The following is a 20,060-nucleotide window of genomic DNA, read 5'->3' on the forward strand; positions in this document are numbered from 1 at the left end:
TCTCATATTTAATATTTTAATAATTTTGTTTGCAACATTTACCACATAAATCATCTAAATAAATAGATGCTGTACAGTCTCTTATCCTTATCAGTACAAAAATAAAACCACAGTTTGTGTCAAATTATCCTTGAGCCTGCCCTCCCTGCGCTATTACAATCTCCTTTTACAGCACATACTCGCTCAGAAAAGGCATTATACTCCGATTGGTTTGTTTGGAATTGGTTTACTCCCTATTTCCACCCCCCACCCCCCCGAAATACATTCAATTAGTCTGTACAAAAGCTAGAAGCTCATTCTGTGCAAAGGAAGCTTTCTGTGTGCAAAGACTCAAGATACTCTAGCGTGCTGACAGGAACAACAGCAACAACTGAAGAGACAAGAACAAACATAATCGGGGACCCTCTCCCCTGACTCCATCCCTCATCTTCCCCCCTCAACAGAAAGGAAGCAAATCAAATCAGATGAGTCAGTGTGCAAAAGAGTCCAAATGATGTGTGTACATCGAGGGGAAAAAACCCACCAAGAGAACTGGGGTTCCCCCAGCTGTAGAGCTTGCTAAGTGAGGAAAAGATTCCCTCATCTTAGCCTGCTTGAAAGGTTGTAGAGATATGTAAAACAAAAGCTTCACGGGAATTATTTTAGTTCTTTTGTTGCTGTTCAGTTGGAAATGAGGTGAGCAAACGGTCTCTGGAAAAATCCAGCAGCTACTGAAGACAGCTCCTCGTTCACCCTCCCTTCCTCTCCCCACTCCCTGCAGAAAGACATATATGTCCCCATTCCTCAACTAAGCCAATAAGGTGCAGTTTTTCAGACAAGAAACTCTCTATATAAAAAAGACGTCTCCAGAGCTGGAAGCAGCGGTCGTAGTTCCAGACTAGGGCCACTCAAACTGAAACTCAATTCTTCCCTTGCCTCAGACAAAGGAGGTGGAGAGGGAGGAAGTCAGCTTGCACCCTGAAGGCCAGCGAGGGACTTTGCAAGTCTCCTCTCCTCCCTTGGGGAGCCTTCCTTTACTTGGCACAGTTGAGCACACTCCCCTTCAGCCATGGGAGTGAGGCAAAGGGCTGGGTGGCAGCTCTGGAAAAAAGAAAAGGAGCAGCCAGCGGCCTGAAACAGATACATCTTTTGCTTTTTGAATGCCACTTTTAGGCAGACAGTAAGGAGTGCTTAGCACTCCTAGTGCTTTGCGTTTCCAAAGTACTTCAAAACATACTTCAGATTTAAAAGCAAAAAAAAAAAAAAAAAAAGCTGTTTAACATTCTGACAGATTTGCAAAAAGCTTCTTTGTGCTGACACTACATTTTCTGGTTAAATAATAATAACAATAATAATAATAATAAAAAAATCTCTTCATCTCCTCTTCCTCCAAAATCCCCCTCCCAGTCAAAACTATGCTACCCCAGTAACAAGATATGCTGTGACAGGGGTCCCTAATGGTCTTATGAGCTTCCCCTTCCAAAGTCTGATGGACACTCTCAGACAAGAACCCCTAACCTCTTTGCCAAGCGGCCCACAGCAGATGGAAACAATCTTAGCAGCAAAGCTTCTACCCCATCCAAACTTGGTAGCAATCCATTTCCCAGCTATCAGCCATTACCTACTCCCATGAGCTCTGCTCCTCTCTACAACTCCCTGTTAACTAGGGATCATCTCCCACCTGCTTGCTCCCTGCTAAGCTACTGCACTTGAAAAAATTAAGAGTGCAAGGGAAAGAGAAGTGGAAGAGAAAAAGGGGTCATCACTCCAGGAAATGCTTGTTAAAGGAAAAGATTTGCAGGGTTTGAATTCAATTTTAATTGATTGTTTCTCTTTCAATTGTCCTGGGGCTGTTTTGTAGGCCTTCCCATCCCGACCGGTTGCTTGGGTGGAATGCAAGTGGTTCGACACCCAGAAGATTCAGTCTTCCTCTGCGAGGACAGTAAGTTCAGCAGGCAGAGGACAACATGGTCTCTTGATCACAAGCTATTGTCTCAAAACAAGTTTACTATGCCCTTGGGGAAAACTGTTTTGCACAAGCATGGCAAAACCACTGTTCCCTTTACCTGTATATGCCAATGCTGTACATTCCCATGTAGAATGTACATTCCCTCTTCTTCCTAGGCTGCAGGTAAGCAAGGGAGGAACAGAAGATGGGTAGATACCAATTAGCTTTAGAAAAGCAGCTTTTCGCACTTTCCCTACTTCAGAAAGCACAAACTTAAAGCTTGAGAGGAGAGGAAGGGGTGCAGAGGTGGTGGTAGATTTAGCTTTGCTCAAACACATGGATGTGGCTGACAGCCCTTGCTGCCGTCTTCTGCACCCTGACCTCTGTTGTGGCTACCACCAAGGGTCCTGCATGAGCTAACCTGCCTATTTTTTGACCTGTGTGAGGCCTCTGTCCTCTATTCCAGTGAAACCATCAAACAGCACTAGCTGGCATACGGCAGGAAACAGCACTGGGGCCAAGGGCCCCCTGTGAGGTGAACAAACAATTTTGTACATCCAGTCACAAAACACCAGAAGAACAATTTCTGGACAGTTTCACAACACTAACAACAACAAAAAAAGCCACTCATTTCTCAATAAGCTTCTTTCTGTCTGAGGCTCCAACATAAGCAAGGGTCAATTCAGTAACAAATCTGGGCTTACTTTGGCAAATGGAACTGCTTTGGGGCATTCTCACAATAATATCTTGGCCTTGCTTGAAAAAGAAAAAAACCCAACCACCTTGGTCTGATTTCACAAGCAGAAGGGCCCCCAAGCAAATGCGAGACAATAAGGAGCATGCAGGAGCTTACGAGGCTATTTAATGCCACTATTTACGTGTTAAAACTCGCTGTTCCAAGGCGTCACTTATGTATCACAGCAATAACATCTAGGATATAACCATCCAGGAACACAGGCAGTCCTTCCCTCTTTTTTTTTTTTTTTTTTTTATAAACACAGTGCTGATAATAAAGGTTTTCCAATCTCACAAAGCCCCTCAGTTCTGTCATATATACAGTGAGTTCACTGTGAGAAGATCTATGAAATAAAAACTTCTGTCCCCCTAACACAGCTGGTAAATTCTCACAGGGAAAAACAGTTCTAAGAATGACTGTTAGAACAGTTCTTATTTGAGAAGTTTGTTCCTTGCATATAGTTCAGTGATCTCTACTGGTTGAAGTTTGTTTTTCTTGTTTACAGCCATGGAGCCAAACGAGGTATGGGAGAGTTAGCCCATTTCTATTCTCGGCTTATGCTTCAAATAGAATTATTAAACTCAGATTCAGCTGGATGCTATTCTGGCTTCTCTAATCAAATGGAATGCTTAAATGAAGCTCCAAGCATAGCATCTGATTTTCATGATATGTTAGCCCAAGAGGTTCCAATTCAATATTTAGATTTTGGGGTGAACGTCCAGATAGAAGGTACTGGGGAGAAGAGACAAACACAGACAACCTCTCTTGCCATCAGAAGTAATGCCTCCCTCCCCTATCTCTACACCTGCAGAAGTGAAATAATGTTAATTTTAAAGTCCCTGAAGACCAGATCTACCAAGGAAGTTTACAATGATATGTCACCAGACAATATGGAACTGAGCCACATTTTAAGAAGACCAAGAGAAAAAAATCTTCTCAAAAAGATCTTTATGATAAGCAAGAATTCATGAATGTCAAAAAAAAGCCCACTCGAACATAGTAACGCTTGGTTTCCTACCACAAACTCCTCCTTGCACACAGAAACCAAACCCACACACATACAACTTGTTGCATCTTAACCTGATAAGGGTTAACTCCTCATCGACCTCTACAGAAAGCACCATGGCAGCCAGGTACTTTGTTGAATGCTTGTGTAGTGAGATTATTAGTCACCAGCAGAACACAAGCTAGCCTGATTGAAAAATTGATTAAGATATGAAGCTGTGGGTGGATCCTCTCTGAAAGACCAGCAGACATCTTTGAAAACTGCACTGCAAGAGGAGGATAAGATGTTTAGAGCAAAATGCCAAAACAAAACATTGAGAAGTCTCAGCTGGTGAGTGGACAGGAAAGCTGAGGATGGAAATCCAGTTTATTAGGACAAGCTCTTTCCTGCTGCAGGACTGGTATTACTACCAATGTCAGCTAAAGCTGGGAACCTTAGTAAATAGCAAGCTTTTTTGGTGTATTTGTATATTGAGATGAAGACAGGACAAAGGTATCTCAGAATAAAGAAACCAGATCTTATAAATGCCATGAAGATTTAGCAGGATGAGCTGGAGTTCCAGACTTTTGGAAAAATAAACTAAAATATTATGCTTCTGCAACCATAACTACCTGTCCTCCTACAACCCACAAGAGGGGGCCATGTGGTGCGCAACAAAAGAGAGATGCAGGTATGCAGCACATCTGGCAGATGTCGAGTGAGGGGGTGTGTGGGTCTTTGCAAGGGTGATGATGACAACGCTGTGTGCCCTCACATCCTGCAACGGATGATGATCCTGTTTACACGGTGCAATTCCAGACTCAAAAACCTTGCTCTGGACACCGACATACAACAAACATCCTGAGCCTGTATGCTTAACTCATCAATTTGCTCCTCTGAGCTATTGCAAGCTTCTTTCACACACTTCCTCCCGCTTCATATTTTCCCCTCCAAGCTTCCACTTCTCACCTTCTCAGATCTCTCCATAATAAAACTCCCATGTCACTTCTTTGGGAGACAAAAGGTTAATCCAGATGTTCAGGATCTTAATAGCAGTCCTGAAACTGCTGTGACACAGTGGAAGACAGGCCTGCTCAAAGAGCTCTGAAATGGAAGGGGAAATCCCAAGTCCACACTGCGATGCCATATCCTATCTGAGGTAAAACCCGCTTTTAACAAAAAATGTAGGGGCAATCCAAACACTCGGCAAAAAGTAGATGTTCGGAGGACCAGAAGCCCCAGAAGTCCCAAATTCTGCAGGCCAGCAGCCAAGCCCTTCAAAAGAATACGTTGAGGATTTCTACACGTATCTTTACGTCAGAGCTCAGAAGGCTCCTCACTTCATTTAAAATAAACACAGCAGACGGGAGATGCTTCAGGTGGGGTGGGGAGAGGAAACAAAGGATATAAGGACAGTAATCATGCCAGTAGCCAATGCTACCCTGCAGCACTCTGTCCTGCAGTTCCCACCTTAAAGTCTAACTTACTTTTCTTGCTTTCCATAGGAAAAGATCTAGATTTAAAATTTAAGTTATTATTTAAATAAAGTTTGCTTTTGAAAAATTGGAAGAGAACATGCATGTATGCAAGAACAGATGCTATGCTAAACTACCAACTCAAAATACAGCAATTCTTCAAAAACCTCAAAGTGTCACAGGCAGTCCAGCACAAGGCATTTTTAAGTGCAAGATCAGGCAGGGTCTATTGAAATGCAGACCTCTTTCCTTGGCAAAGAGTTTTAAGCCTTCCGAGGGGAAGTTCCCATCAGTAAAGTAGTAGAGGATCACAGATACTGTGAGGAGACTGGAATCACAGAAGAAAATTACTTGGGCAGTACAATCCAAGAACTCTCATTGCTAAGAATTAATCATTTTTTTTTCCCCTCCTCAAATCTAATATATGCCTTCCCCACAGGCTGTTTACCTTGGATCTCTCAACAGAATCTAGGAATGGAATTTGATGCTAATCAAGGTCCATTTCTAGCTCAGTTCTGTCCAATTCCTGTGTCCTGGTCCTCTGCCAGTATCTTAGATGTCTTTGCAGTGCCAGGCAATGCTTCAGTTGTCCTATTAGCCCCTTCTCCCAGACGAGAGGAGTCAGTTTTCAACCAAGTTACTGCCACAGATTCAGCATTTGTTATTAATACTGAATTTGGCAAAGGATAAGAACACCCCACTTTCCATAAAGCATTCTTCACACAGCAGAGACAAGCCTGAAAATCTTGTTTAGCATATACAGAATGGTATTTCTCGACTGTGCTGGGTTTCAGAGCTTTTAATGAGGGCAGATTGAATTTACGTCACCAATCTAGATTTCAGAGATGCATTTCAGTCTTTCCGCATGATCAAAAATCATAGGGAGAAACTTCTGTCTACATGGATCCATGCTGCAAAGATTCACTTACCACAAACAGGCAAATATGGTTCTGAAGTCCTGACAGCAGGCCACAGGGAAAACAGCACTGGCGAGAAAGCCTGAACAGGCTGGAGTTATCTACACAGGTAGGATCCATCACCTCTCACTGCTGCAGGAACAGAGGGAGGACGAAGGTGGGAATAGCAACGCACAGAGAATTATCTTTATCCAAGGGATATCAATTGCAGAACAAGACGTCAGGCTGGGGATCCAGCTCTCTTTTCACCTCCACATGCCCTTTCCCCACAAATGCAGCTGCCGCCACTTAACAGGATAAAAGGCGAATTGTTCAGCTTGCTGCTTTCACATCTAGGAGGGGAGTCTTTGCCAGGGAAAGGGCTGTCAGTTTTTCAGATGGACAAAGCAATGACAAACACACACCCCCTACACTGCCCTTTTTTGCATATCTGAAAGGGGAAAAAGGAGAAGAGAGAAAAAAAATTAAGGTTTCTGTAAACATTTCAAGAGGAGACATTTTGGATTTTTTTCTTAAGGGGTAAAATAACCCTTCCCTAGTCCCACCCTAAAAGCACTGGTTTTGGGGAGCACTGAAAACAGAGATTCAGAACTGCGCACTTCGATCTCGGAAGAAGCCCTCAGCCACTTGTGCTTCTCTGAAAGTGACGGTAATGGAGTTTGCCGTGATGTCTGTCACTGTCACTTCGCTGGGGGGCACAGTGGGAATCCAAGGGAGACTGCCATCCACATCTGCTGCAGAAGGAGAGGCAGATAAGATCAAGTTAGTGAGAGGCAGACAAAGAGAGGGTGAGGGAGAAGGAAGGAGGAAGAAGAGACGGAAGAGAAGGATGAAAAAGTGGCCTCCTTTCGTACAAACAGCGAGTGAAATCAGCCTGTACTGAGTCTGCACGTACAAGGCAAGAAAGAGCATGGGCAAGCCCTCCCCTCAGAGGCTAAGGGAAAATGGAGGATCACTGCAGGATATAATGGGAAAAGGAAAGTGTAGCAGGGTTTTCCAGACATGGCAGAATCAGAGCAGCCTACACAGAGGCCAAAAGACCTTGTAACACCACCCAGCTCATATAACCATCCACAATTCCCTGATACCTCTTGCCCTGTCTCAGGCCCTAATCTGGCTCTGTGTCAGCACAGCACATTCACTCAGGTGTAACTAACCTGCTTGTAAATGTCCTACCCTGCTGAAAAGCCAAAAACTCAAACCCTTACACACACTCTTCAAATACTCCTATGGGAGACAAAGGGACCCAAAATGGAGGGTCTGCCTTGTACAGCAACTGAAACGCAGCCTGGGTCCATCAACGATCCATCGATACTGCTTTATGGAGAGGCAGCTCTCCCTTCCTCATTATCCCCCTTTCCCCCCCCCCCCCCCAAACAGCTCCATACAAAAAAACCAAACATCCCTGCCCTTTCTTACTGTAAGAATAATCATCACTCCCTCTGCCACCCAAAGCCTCGCTTCCTCCAAACCTCCAGTGACAGCCACAAAAACACACGGAGAGGAAAGAAAACATATCCTTTCCCTGTCACTATACCTGTACTATAGACTTTGTTGTTCCAACTGGGCAAAGAACAAAGGCCCCTTAAGAGTGTATTTCCTGGCATCTGTCTCAAATACCTAGGATGCCTACTTTCACCTCAGAAATAATCCAATCTCCTCTAACAACAAGAATTCCATGTAGGCCATGTGTCAAGGGGAGAACAAAAACTTTTCTCTAGTGACATTCACTCTTCTTATCCCCAGGTGCTTTAGAGGAGAGAGCTTTTAGTGCGAAACATACCCCCACATTTGCCCATTGCCAGGATGCAACAACAGGTTCCTCTCTGCTACCCCACTGCTGCCTCCCTGGATTTTGGGTGCTGTTCGAGTTCCTCTCAAAAAGAAGGTGACAGTGTCGATTCCCAGAGCACAGCCCCCTCTCCAAAATCCTGCTTAACTCAGCCTGGCTAACAGCTACTCCTTGGTACAGCAAGGAGTACCAGCAAGCAGCACAAGCCCTGGTTTTCCACTCCTCAGGAAAGTTACGCCTTCAGAAGCTCCAATAATGCAGGGATAGTGTTTCCCTGGTAACTCGGAGCAATATGCACAACCCACAGCCCTCCTGCACAAGATGCCAGTATCCCTCCCCAAAATGCCACATGTGCTTGGACATCTCCTGTGCCTACAATCAGGCTGCCTACTCAGTGGGGTCAGGAGGAGTTACCATTCTCACTTAATCTCCCTCATCCCCTTCTCACATAGCTCTATAGGGAGAGACTTTAGAGAATGTGAGGTGCGGAGAGGAAAGGGAAGTGGTGGGCAGAGGAATGCATTATGTGTTCCTAGTGGCATTCCTGTATGGTCCTCAGAGCAGCCCTGTGAGAGGAGTGCTGGTGTCCAAGCTTGTCCACTGCCAGTCAAGCTGCTTTTAGCAGAGCAGCAGGCTGAACACATGCAGGTACGTGGACAGAGGCAAAGTTCATCACTGTCACACCTGCATGTCACCTTTGCTGGGAATAAACTAGAAGAGGGGAGTAATCTCCAGTATCTTCTGCGTTGTTTTCTAGCTCTGGGTGAGACACCACTGATGTAACACCAAAGAGAACAACGGCATCAAAAAAAGCAGATTAATCTGTGCTATTCATTCACACACTACAGGAACTTGCAGGCAAGGACCACAGTGTGAGCCAGAGAGAGCTGCTCTGAGGACTTGACCTAAACCACAATCCCAGGATGACACAAACAAGCTGGAAGCATGCAGAGCATCCTTTTCATGCCCCAGAACTTCACAGCCAAGGGATGTCTGGCCTTACCTTCTTTGCTGGTGTCCTGCATGGCCTCCCAGTCCTCAGTGCCCTGTCTGGCCTCCAGCCCCACTGCATCATTCAAGAAGAACTCATGCCTGCAGTTTCGACTCTCCAGGCTCGCCATGCGGGGGAACTTCTTCCTTGACAGCCGCAGGTACTTCTGGTTTTTGCGTTGCTTCCGGAGAGAGAATGGCAGGACTGTTCCCCCAGTCTTCTCTGAGAACTCTGCCTGCCCTGGCTTGGCCCCTGGTAGGCTACTATCTCCTCCTCCAAACCGCCGCGCAAGAGAGAAACAGAGCTTCTCCTTTCCCTTGTGGGCACTCCTCAAGTCCATGCCATACAGCCGCTGCCAAGACATCAATGCAGCAAGGGTCAGAGTGGAAATCTCTGGGGTCAGAGTGGTCAGTGGTCCCACCTGGGAGGCAGGAAACTATTCTTTGTTCAGTCCCTGAGCATCTAGATGACCTAGCACAGGTTGTGCTGGTTCTACAACACTGTTTCTTTCACCTCTTCAACTGCCATCTAAGCTCTTCCTAACAGGTGCTTCCTAGGATTCGCTGCTTTGCATGGCAACAGTCAAAGCGTGCTTGACTCTGCTTCCAACCAATGCCTACCTTTAACATACTGGAAAATCTAAGCCCAGCATGAAATTAAAAGAGCATACAAACCAGGTAGCCTGCAGCCACTCAAGCCCAAAGTTTTTAAAATCCCAATCCAGAAAGCAAGAGCTGTTGCTGGTTTGGTTGTTTTTCTTTTTTTGTTTGGTTTGGTTTTTTAAACACTAGTTAGCTGGTTGTTCAGCTAACAGCTTAAACCATCTGCCTACCCACTGACTTCAGGTAGTTGTGTTAGCTTGTTACCTCCAATTTTGTCCACACAACAGCAAACCATTTCCACCTCCTCGAGAGCAGAGGAGCAGCACAGCAGCTAACAAATTAGAAACATAGAGAAGAGCAAGAGGCTACCTGCAGTAGGAGACGCTTTGGTTTGGGACCTCTTTTCCTGTAGCCTGATGCACGGTCTCTCTCTTCCCTGTGAAAAAACACAAATCAAACTGAGTACTAAATACTACAAAATCTAGTCAGGACTTCTACCTTTCACAGCACAGCTTCCTGTTTTCCTTCACTAAAACCCAATGGTGACCAGTGTGGGCTTGGAAAACATCCTAGAATTGCTTCTTGTAGAAATGAAAGCCTTGCAGTAAGGGAATTTCTCCGACTCAGCTGATCAAGGATGGGTTAGAGAAATTTATCATCCTGCATGACTCTAGTCCAGTCCTGGACCTGATTAAAACCTGAGACTGGTTGCTCTTTTGTTCAGTGATACCGCATTCTTGGCCTCATTTCCCAATCAGTGCAAATCAAGGCTGCTTTAACCCTGTCTTGTCCACCTCTGCCAGCCGGAGGGTACAGAGATCAAGCAGGACTCATTGCTATACATTTCATCTTTGTTTGACGTAGGGACAACAGGGGTACTTCATGCACATTACAAAATAAAGATGCCATTTCCTTTTCCTGTGTCCAGGGAGAGAAAGAAGAGGCTCCCTTACTTTTCTTCATAAGCCACTACCAGGCGAGGGTCCAAGATATGATCCTCTGGCTCCCACGTGCTGTATCTGAAGAAAAACATAAGGAATATAAAGTAAACAATACTTTAATGAAACATTCTCTCTGCAGGCCTGCTACCAGTACACTGAAGCCCTGGATGCTGTCTTTACAAGGGTCGATGGGGCCTGCCACAACATTGCAAGAGCTCTGAGGAATCCCAGCCATTCCCTCCCCAACTTCCCGCAGACACCACCTCCCCTTCCTAAAACAGGCACGGTCAAGCATCAAGCAGCTCTTTGCAGAACATAGACAGCTTTCCTTCCCAGGGCCCCTTCCACGCTGTTTGCAAAGCCTGTGCAGACACTTGCAAGCTGATTTTATGTCAATGCCTAAACAGGGCCCACCTGCAGCACTCCCTCAAATTCAACAATCCCCATGGAACAATAAGAGGTGATCTGATACAGCTTTCTGAAAAATAGGTCTCTCTTAAATTAGAGTGCTCAAAGAGTAAGTATGCTTTCTCACCTGCATTATTAATTACCTCTAATCACTGGAGCCAAAACTATTCATTTAAGAAGAGTATAATTTTTCTTCACTGATGCCATTCAAATAAACATGCTGGGCCCTGAGGCAAGCTGATGGCTTTCCAACTCTTCCTGCTCTGGCTCGACTCCCCCTGCAGGTTATTTCTATTTAGCAGAGGTCATCAGTATTTCTGTACCACTGCAGGAGGAACCCATCCACTTTGTGGTCAGGGCTACTGAGGCAGCTCAAAAAAAGCCTGATGCTCTACAAGCAGCCTATGAACAGTGTCACTCACCGCCCCATCTCCCTCCTCAATTGCCAGATAGCTGTTGTGGGAGTCAGATGCTCAGGAATGGGCCAAACCCACTCAGGAAGCAGTGCCAAACCCAGTTCCCAAAAAGCACAGCAGCACTTAATACTGGGGAGAAACAGCCAAAACCTCCCACTCCAGAAGGTGAAAGGATCACAAAGTGGTCCTTGTGGCAGGTTTGCTATCTGCCCAGAAAAGGGCATGTAAGAGGCATGCCTCTACCACACAAACTCAAACCCAAGAAAGCAAGACTGAAACCCTGCTGCGTCAGAACATCAATTTTCCTGGAATGCAGGGTCCAGGGCCTGGCGGCAGAGTCTCTCCCAGCCCCTGGGGAGAAGGACCAGAGAGGAATCACATGCAGGTGGGCAAGGGTGCATTTGTATCAGTGCCTTTAAACAGCAGAAAAGCATTTTGGGCTGTTTATGTTTCTGGATGAAGCGCAGGCTATACTAGGGCACATGATACATGCATATATGTACACAGGGGAGGTGGTTTGGGAATGCTTTTCTCTTTCATCTCTCCATTAAACACAAGAAAGGCACTGAAATACAGAAGCATTCCTGGAGAATGATTACAGAAATGAAAGTACCATTCTTTTACAAAAGGGAGAAACAAAAATATGAAATGCAGACATCCCAAGGAGCACTGTACATCAGAGAGTTAAGAACAAACGCCTTCATAACCAGCTAATCCCTCCCTTCCTCCTTTGCTCAAGCCTCCTGCAGCAACCTGACTGTGAGCAGTCAAAGCCAAGATGCTGTTTGAACAGAGGAATGTTTCCTCCCAGCTGCAGGGATTCTGGCACTCATTCTACAAATTTAAGAAAAATAATAACACAAAGGGGAAAAAAGACACTGGATTGCTTTTCATGGGCAGGAGGCGAAAGGGGATTTGCTTTTCAAAAAAAGCTGGTGGGTGTTGCCTTTTTCTCTGCAGCTCAGTTTCTGGCTTCGCTGCAGTGGCAAAACACTGCATGTAAAAAAAAACCAACATGGTTCAGTTTGCCGCGCACACGCACACAGAGCTATATATAGGGGTACACACAGCACAGGCTGCAGCAGAACTGCAGAGAACAGGCACTCTGGAAAACACAGATCATATGATCTTCCTTCCCCGCCTTCTACTCCTCCTCTTCCCCCTCCCCTCTTAAATCCAACACAAGTCGTAAACAAGCTTGTAGCTAGAATCAGATTGTAACTCCTCCATTCCCTGACTTCAGCAGGACAATCCAGCAATCTGAGATGCAAGATATTAACAAGAAATTGTCATTAAAAAGGAAAAAAAAAACCCAGCAAAATATCGATTGCATGGGAAAGCAGCAAACTACTATCCTTATTCTTTTCCATGAAGCCTCCAATGGGTATGATGGGATAACTGGTACAGAGATTACAAAGAGAAATGTGACAAGGTTGGGGAAGGAAATGAAGAGAAATGACATGGGATGAGGAAATGAATTTACTGGAAGCAAAAAGCTTGTGGTGCTGCATGCCATCACAGGCATTTGTATGTTTAGAAACAAGGAATAGAGACTGCTAGCAGGATGAAAGTGTCTTCAATGCTCAAAGCACTGAACAGTTAAAATGGAGGGGAGGAAGAGAAAAAAAAAATCAGTGCTCTTCAGAGTCAGAGTTTGAAGGAAGAGGGAAGGTGTTTGGACATGTCACAGCATCAAAAGGAGGGAACACTGACATCCCCTTGCTCCCTGGGCAGAAGGCCGTGCTTTTAATTCCCTAAAGAGAGTATCTGGCTCCCCTGGAGTTACAAAGCCCAGGTCAAGGATAGGCAGCAGCAGGAAATAGGGCTGCTCTGTCCAAGGAAACATTATGCCATGCCTCTGCCCACCTTCTTGGCAAGTAACTTTACAAGCAAAGGACTCAATGCATTTGTTGAGAGGAGAATGAGATAAACATCAGCATTCTGGCACAAACATGATGGTGCCTCACAGACTATGAATACACTTCCCAATCTCTACCAGCAACTGAATTAGGTTTGGCTACTTAGGAGGCTGAAGCAGTCCAAGAACTGACCAACACCATGCGGCAAACGATACTCAAGTGCACAAGGTAACACTTCGACATTAGAACTTCTGGTCAAGTACAAAGTCACCCTCTCTCACCACCACGACCAGTGAGGGGAAGCCACTAATATTCACACATGCCCTAGAAGTAGGAGGATTAGGCACGCAGAACACATTTTAGCTTCCTGGATAGCAGGTAAAATCTGTGAGGATCACATCCTAGTGGGCCCTGCTTTCCAGCTGCAAGAATGAACCAGTAAAAGCAGTCCCCTTTGCTTAGCAACATTCAGTGCAACTGCACTTGTGATGCGGTCATACCCACGCACATTGGGTATGTACACACAGTTACAAAGAGAAAAGCAAAGACAGGCCCCAGTTTGGGTTGGCCAGCTAGCTAGGCTGCTAGCAAACAACGCAATAATCTCCAGTTACCAAGTCCTTTTAACCTCAAAGCATTTTATCGACTGTTTAGGTACAGAGCAATCACTCTTCTTCAGAGGCAGCTGTGTTTTACCAAGGGAAGTATGTGTAAACAGTGCACACCGATGCTGCTATTTTTTTTCCCCCTTTTTACAACACAGCAAGCAAAGCGAAAGCATAAAAGGCACTCAAAATAACAACAGGCTTTTGACAAGGAAACAAAGGCATGGCGGCAATTTTCAAAGGACAAAGATCAACTGCATTTGGCTGCAATCAATAAATCTGAAACATCGCCCCTTTCTGTTGGTGAATTGCAGAGAGGAAACAGTAGGACAACACGATAACACCACTAACTTGTTTTCTATTTTAAAAGACTGCATGTAGCCCTAAAAATAAAGTGGGGCCCTCTTGGTGCTGACTCAGAAGAGCAGTAGCCACTCCAAGTTCAGAAGAATCAGGGTTTTCTGTTGAACTCATAATGAATTTAAAAACATTTGTATCTAGAAAGCATCTCAATGGAATATTTCAGTGGTGGCAAAACCCAGTCAGAATAAATTGACACATGGGTTGTATCCCTCAGCTGCCAGTCCGGAAATAGACTTGGTTTTGGTTTGTGGTTCTTTTTGTTTATCATTGTTGGGATGAGGCAGAAAAGGTTACCCATTAAGAATGAGATGCTCAGTTGCAGAGGTATACTGTAAGCTATTACCAAATATTAAAGAACAAGAGTAAAAGACAAGTAAAGCACAACTTACTTTGGGGGCCATCCTTTCCACTTCACCAGATATTCTACTTTACCCTAAGGGCAGAAAAAATAAGAAGAAAACAGGTGAATTCTACAACCGAATGTGGGCTACAGCACGAGATGCACCAATCAACAGGACTAAACTCTGCAACTGAAAACCTCATTTCCCATCACTTTATTTTCAAAACAAAGCTACTTCCTCATTGAATATACTTGCTATACCTTTTCCCCCAGAAAATGGGCACATAGGGGTATTTAAGCATGCTTGAACCACCATCAGCTTGGGATCCTACCTTTGCAGAAGACTAGCAGGCAGAACCCCAAAACCCAACCGGAGAACAAGAATGCAAGCTTTCCTGCATTTACAGGCAATCCTACAAGAAGTCAGTACGCATAAACGCAAGAGGGAGATGTACGCCAGAGGCAAGTGTCAGAGGAAATTTTTAAGCAGAGAGAAGAAATACAATATTTCAGAACCTATGAAGCATCTCTTTGGCATGCTCCCTTGCAGTTGCTACACGCTTTACTCAAACACTATTCCATCCATCACAATCACTTAATCTTTCAGCCCAGGCAAACAGCAGCTCACAGAGTTATCCTTTTATTTTTTCACTCTCAGTGCAAGATTTAAAAAGAATAACAACTGTAGTGATTGGAAACCATGTTCGAGGGCTCTATGAGCAATGTGCACAACTATTAAAATCTTGACTATTACACTGAGGGGTTTGTAAAACGCTTCCCAAAGTATGGCAGAGGCCTTTATGTATGCAGCATGACCACCTGTCCAAGTGCCACCACTACTGCAGCTGCAGATACCTTTACAGAGCAGCGCAGCAAGCAAAGCACTCAGGTACTTGAGCCAGGCTTCCTCATGGGGGGCTCATCAGCTTCCAAATGTTTGAAACACTGCCCTATGAGAACTTTATACTGGAGGATCTCTACATGCTGCATGCTTATGGGTTAAACCTCGTAATACCCCATGGGGCTGGAGAGCGTGTTCACAGCTGGGGAAACTGAGTCACTAACCCAGCGCCTTCCAAACCCTCTCCTGAGTCAGAATTATTTTGCTTAGTTTTCTGGTTTTCATCCACACCCCCTCCAGAGTCCTAGTGTCATAGCGGTATGTAAGAAAAGCACTTCATATTATAACCGTTTTACTGTTAATGGAATCATAGAATAGTTTGGATGGAAGGGACCTTAAGGATGATCCTGTTCCAAACCCCCTGCAATAGGCAAGGACACCTCCCACTGGATCAGGCTGCCTAAGGCCCATCCAACCCGGCCCTGAACACCTCCAGGGATGGAGCATCCACAACTTCCCTGGGCAACCTGTGCCAGTGCCTCACCACCCTCATAGTGTGGAAATTCTTCCTTATGCCTAGTCTAAACCTGCCCCTCTCCAGTTTATACCCGGTGCCCCTCATCCTATCACTATTATAAAGCATCAAAAGTCAGGCAAAACAGCTGAACAAGTGTCAACATATAGTTTTACTGAAAGGGATGATGAGGAACTTTGAAATTATTATCCTTCTTCCCAGTCTGCAGCAGGGAACGAGCAGGAAGGGATCTAAGCACAAACCCACCCCCTTCCCTCACCGTGGAATTCCCTCGCAGCTCTACCTGGGCCAAACATCACCCACGTCCCACCTCCACCGATTCTGCAAGACGCTGAAGCCCCTCAAGCAACCACACCAGCCACCCCTAAAACCCCACCCGCGGGGACCCCCGAAGCATCCAGCCAGCTCCACGTGAGCCAATTCCCACCAACACGCGCGTCCCCCACACCCCCCCCCGGGGTTTGCGGGGCAGGAGGAGCTGGGGGGGGGGAGCAGGGGGGAGGCTGTCACCGTGTGCGCCTGTGTCACCCACCTTCCGCACACGCTTCTTGCGGATGCTCTCCACCGCGAACACCTGCTCGCCGATGGCCGACAGCTCCATGCAGGGGGAGGGCGGTGGCGAGGCTGTCCCCGCTGTGGATGGTGGCGCTGGATGGTGGCGGCCCCGTTACCCGCCGCCCTCGCCCCTCCCCGCTTTATAGAACCTGCGCAACGTTTTCCGCCAGCCGGAGGCGGGGCCGCCGCCCGGGGAACAAACAACCCCCAACACCCCCAGCATCAGCGCCCCCCGCTGCAGCATCGCCCCCTCCCCGCCTCAGCCACCCTCTCAGGGAGCCAGGGACACGCTTCCAAGTGGAAAGGGATGTTGGTGTGCAACAGCCCATGAGGAACCACTGCCCGCAGCTGGCACCCAGCCTTCCTTCCCCTCTCCTCCTGTCTTCTCCCCTCAGGGATCTAAGGGTCCCACTGGCACGCTGCTTTCCTCATGGAAAGGGATGTCGGTGTCCAACACCCCATGAGGAACCACTGTCTGCAGCTGGCACTCAGCCACCCTTCCCGTCTCCTGTCTTCTCTCAGACAGCCGGGGTCCCACTTGCACCCCGCTTTCCTCATGCGAAGGGATGCTGGTGTCCAACACCCATGAGAAACCACTGCCCGCAGATGGCACCCAGCCTCCCTTCTCCCCTCCTGTCTTCTCCTCTCAGACAGCCAGGCTCCAACTGGCACCCCGTTTCCTCATGGAGAGGGCTGTCAGTGTCGAACATCCCACGAAGAACCGCAGCTGCTCCACCTCAGCCCCGTAGCAGGCACCCAGCCTCTTCTCCCACCCTCCCCTCTCAGGGAGCTGGGATCCCACTGGCACCCCACTTTCCTCATGGAAAAGGGATGTCAGTGCCCCCACTGCTGGCACTGCACCGTCCTTCCCTCTCCAGAAGCCAGGTTCTTGCTTGCAACCTGCTTTCCTCGTAGAATTCCATGAGAAACCACTGCCCACAGCTGACACTCAGCCTCTCTTCTCCTCTCCTGTCCTCCCCTCTCCAGGAAGCAGGATCCCATTTGCACCCTGCTTTTCCCATGGAAGGGGATGTCGATGTCCAACATTTCATGAAGAGCTGCATCCATTCTGCCTCAGCCCTGTAGCAGGCACCCAGCCTTCTCGTCTGTCCTCCCCTCTCAGGGAGCCAGGATCCCACTGGCACCCCACTTTCCTCATAGAAAAGGATGTCAACGTCCAACACCCCACGAAAAAACAGTGCCCGCAGCTGGCACCCAGCTTCCCTTGCCCTCTTCTGTCATCCCCTGTCAGTGAGCCGGGATCTGGCTTGCACCCTGCTTTCTGCACAGAAAGGGCTGTCTTGTTTCCAACACCCCACAAGGAACCTCTGCTGCTACACCTCAACCCCTGCTGTTGGCATCCCACCTTTCTTCCCTCGCCAGAAGCCAGGCTCCCACTGGCACTCCACTTTCCTCATAGTAAGGGCTGTCGGTGTCCAACATCTCATGAGGAACCTCTGCCCACAGCTGGCACTCATGCTCCCTTTTCCCCTCTCCTCCTCTCCCCTCTTAGGGATCCAAGCTCCCGCTTGCACCCTGCTTTCCACACAGAAAGGGCTGTCTTGTGTCCAACACAAGGTTTAAGGTACTGAAAGGTTGCTATAAAGTTTTTCAGATCTTACAGTCTGTTTTAGCAGTACTTTAAATGCCATTCCATGATAAAAAAAAAAAATTCCAAACTGTATCAAGAACTAGATTACAGCAATTTTTATTGGAGTTGTTCTTGTTACGACTAATTGTACAGACGCACTAATATAAAGCAGTGAACTTGATGTGCAGAAAACCAAAGCAAATATTGAACCTTCCTTAGTACAAATTCAGAGACCCAGATCCAAGAGCCTTTAATCAAAATTCCAATTAACTTCAAAGAGTTTTATTTAAGTAAAAATTGCAGGCAGAATCTAGTACAGAAAAATTACCATTTTAACTGCTACCATTCTGATTAAGTGATTCAGCTTCCAGTTGATACAAGCACTTACATTAACACTAAAAATTTATTAATGGTCATTTATATTCCACAAAGACTAATCCTGCCAACCTTTTTTTTTTTTTTTCTTGTTCCAGAAGACTGCAGCAAAGATCAGCACAGCTTCAAAATTCAAAACACCCCAGCACATCCCTGAAGAAATGCTGCTTGACGAAGCTTCAAGAAACGACCTTGCAGCAGAATCAAGCCTTGGCAGCCTACGAGCGCTGTGGTGCCACGACTCTGTAATGTCATGGGAGCTGGCAGCCATGAGAAGTTGTACTGCTGATGCCATTTGCGATGTGTCACTTGCTCGACGGGTGAACCGGCCTTGCTCGCTCTCTGCAGTGCTGTATGTTTAATTTTCAGTAGATGGCACTCATCATGCTGCTCTGCAAGTGCAAGTCCATTTTATCACAGATCATGGTTTCGGTGTGCAGCCTTGTAACACGCCACAGAAATAAAGGACAGCAAATGGGCATGGTCAGTGCTGCTCTGGCTCTGGAAAGCAACCCACTCAGCCCTCTGAGCTGGCTGGAAGCAAGGCAAGGTGTAGGCAAGATGCCCAGGATATCAGTGCTGTTATACCCAAGGGCACCAGAAACACTGCCCTGTTGGTATGCCTACATCAATTGGTACTTTTAAAGTTGTTTTCTTAAAACCTGTGGAAAGAATGCAGCTGTTCGCTGCTGTCAGTTGGCAATTCCTCGGTTTACTTGGGGTCCTTGCCACAGCAGCTAGTGAAAAATGTGTTTAAAGCTGCACTTCTGCCATGTGTTTCTCTCTTAGTGCTGGTTTGCTCCCAGCACAGGGATTTCCTGACGGAGGATGGCCAGTGAGCCCTAGCCCCAGCACAAAATAGTGCTCTGCCTCCAGGGGTTACACAATGCACACAAGGAAAACAAACACTGAAGTTGCCTTGACTTGGCCAAAGGAGCTAGTCCTAGAACGTAGGAGTAAGATCATCTAGCCCAAGTTTAGGTCCCTCTGAGAGCTCTGGTTAGGATCTGCCATGAAGAAGAATACCTCTTGTGTGTTCAATGTCACTAAACTTCCCCCTTTAGCCCCTCTTTGACCAGCACAGGGTTTCCCTACCCTTTAAAGGCATGCATGACAGATGTCTACTTCAGCTTTTCATCCTCTTTAGGTTGGGGCATCCAGCATTTCTCTTTCATGGGGGTCATGCCTTGGGCACAGACCTGGAGCACCTGCAGTACCATCTAAATGGGTTGGTAAGCACTGAATCCCAAATCGTGATCCTCTGAATACCACACAGCTGGTGTTTATCCCCAGGTGTCACCTCAACTTGGTAGGCAGCTCAGTTTTCTTCCACACAGGTGCGACTGTGAACCACCAGTCAGATGTTTCTTCCCTGTTGTCCTTGAAGACCTCAGCTACTTCCCAGAACAGGGTCAGTATAGAAAGTAGCAGCTACCACTTTTCTTTGAAAATGCCGCTAGAAGAGGACTTGTTGTTTTCTTACCTGTTAAACAATAGCTCAACTGCTCGCAACCAGCAGTGCCAGTGATCAAAGTCCAGTCCCTCCTCTGTCTTCAGGGCCGTGAAATCTCATCTTCTGTGAGACTGCCCCAAACACCAGATCATTAAATATCTGAGGAGCAAGAGGAGCACACACTCACCCACTGAATTTGTCCTGCTTGGTGCAAGACAATTTGAGAGTTCGCTGGGCCAGGGAACAAGTATGTCACACCTCACCTTCATGGTCATTTTCCTGGGCAAGACGAGATCTGTGTCCCAATCCTAATCCCTGACTGTGTGTCCATGCTATCCATTGTCTGACTCATG

At 46.6% G+C, this 20,060-nt stretch overlaps 1 protein-coding gene across 4 annotated transcripts; it reads right to left on the bottom strand.

Annotated features, from left to right (window-relative positions):
• Window positions 1-16,450, bottom strand: CBX7 (chromobox 7). Of its 4 annotated transcripts, none has more exons than XM_054082705.1 (7): window positions 16,266-16,450; window positions 14,407-14,450; window positions 10,379-10,444; window positions 9,795-9,861; window positions 8,836-9,175; window positions 6,640-6,771; window positions 1-6,470 (listed from the first exon to the last, which is right to left on the bottom strand). In XM_054082705.1, exons 1-7 carry the CDS (start codon window positions 16,332-16,334, stop codon window positions 6,448-6,450), a joined length of 741 nt encoding a protein of 246 aa, XP_053938680.1. In that variant the 5' UTR covers window positions 16,335-16,450; the 3' UTR covers window positions 1-6,447. The 4 variants fall into 4 exon arrangements, with proteins under 4 accessions (XP_053938680.1, XP_053938670.1, XP_053938699.1 ...); XM_054082695.1 differs by having other exon boundaries at window positions 6,640-6,774; XM_054082724.1 differs by having other exon boundaries at window positions 1-6,771; window positions 16,266-16,449.
• Between the last annotated feature and the right edge of the window lie 3,610 nt (window positions 16,451-20,060).

Source organism: Cuculus canorus, chromosome 1, assembly GCF_017976375.1.
Source record: "Cuculus canorus isolate bCucCan1 chromosome 1, bCucCan1.pri, whole genome shotgun sequence".
NCBI classification, from domain to species: domain Eukaryota; kingdom Metazoa; phylum Chordata; class Aves; order Cuculiformes; family Cuculidae; genus Cuculus; species Cuculus canorus.

Bases quoted from the DNA above. Each gene is read 5' to 3' on its own strand.
- CBX7 (XM_054082695.1), bottom strand. From the start codon at position 16,334: ATGGAGCTGTCGGCCATCGGCGAGCAGGTGTTCGCGGTGGAGAGCATC. The intron at 10,445-14,406 runs GTAAGTTGTGCT...GTTTTTCTTCAG, and splicing joins TGGAAAGGATGGCCCCCAAA to ATACAGCACGTGGGAGCCAG. The intron at 6,471-6,639 runs GTGCGCAGTTCT...TTCCCCTTTCAG, and splicing joins GGGCTTCTTCCGAGATCGAA to ATATGCAAAAAAGGGCAGTG.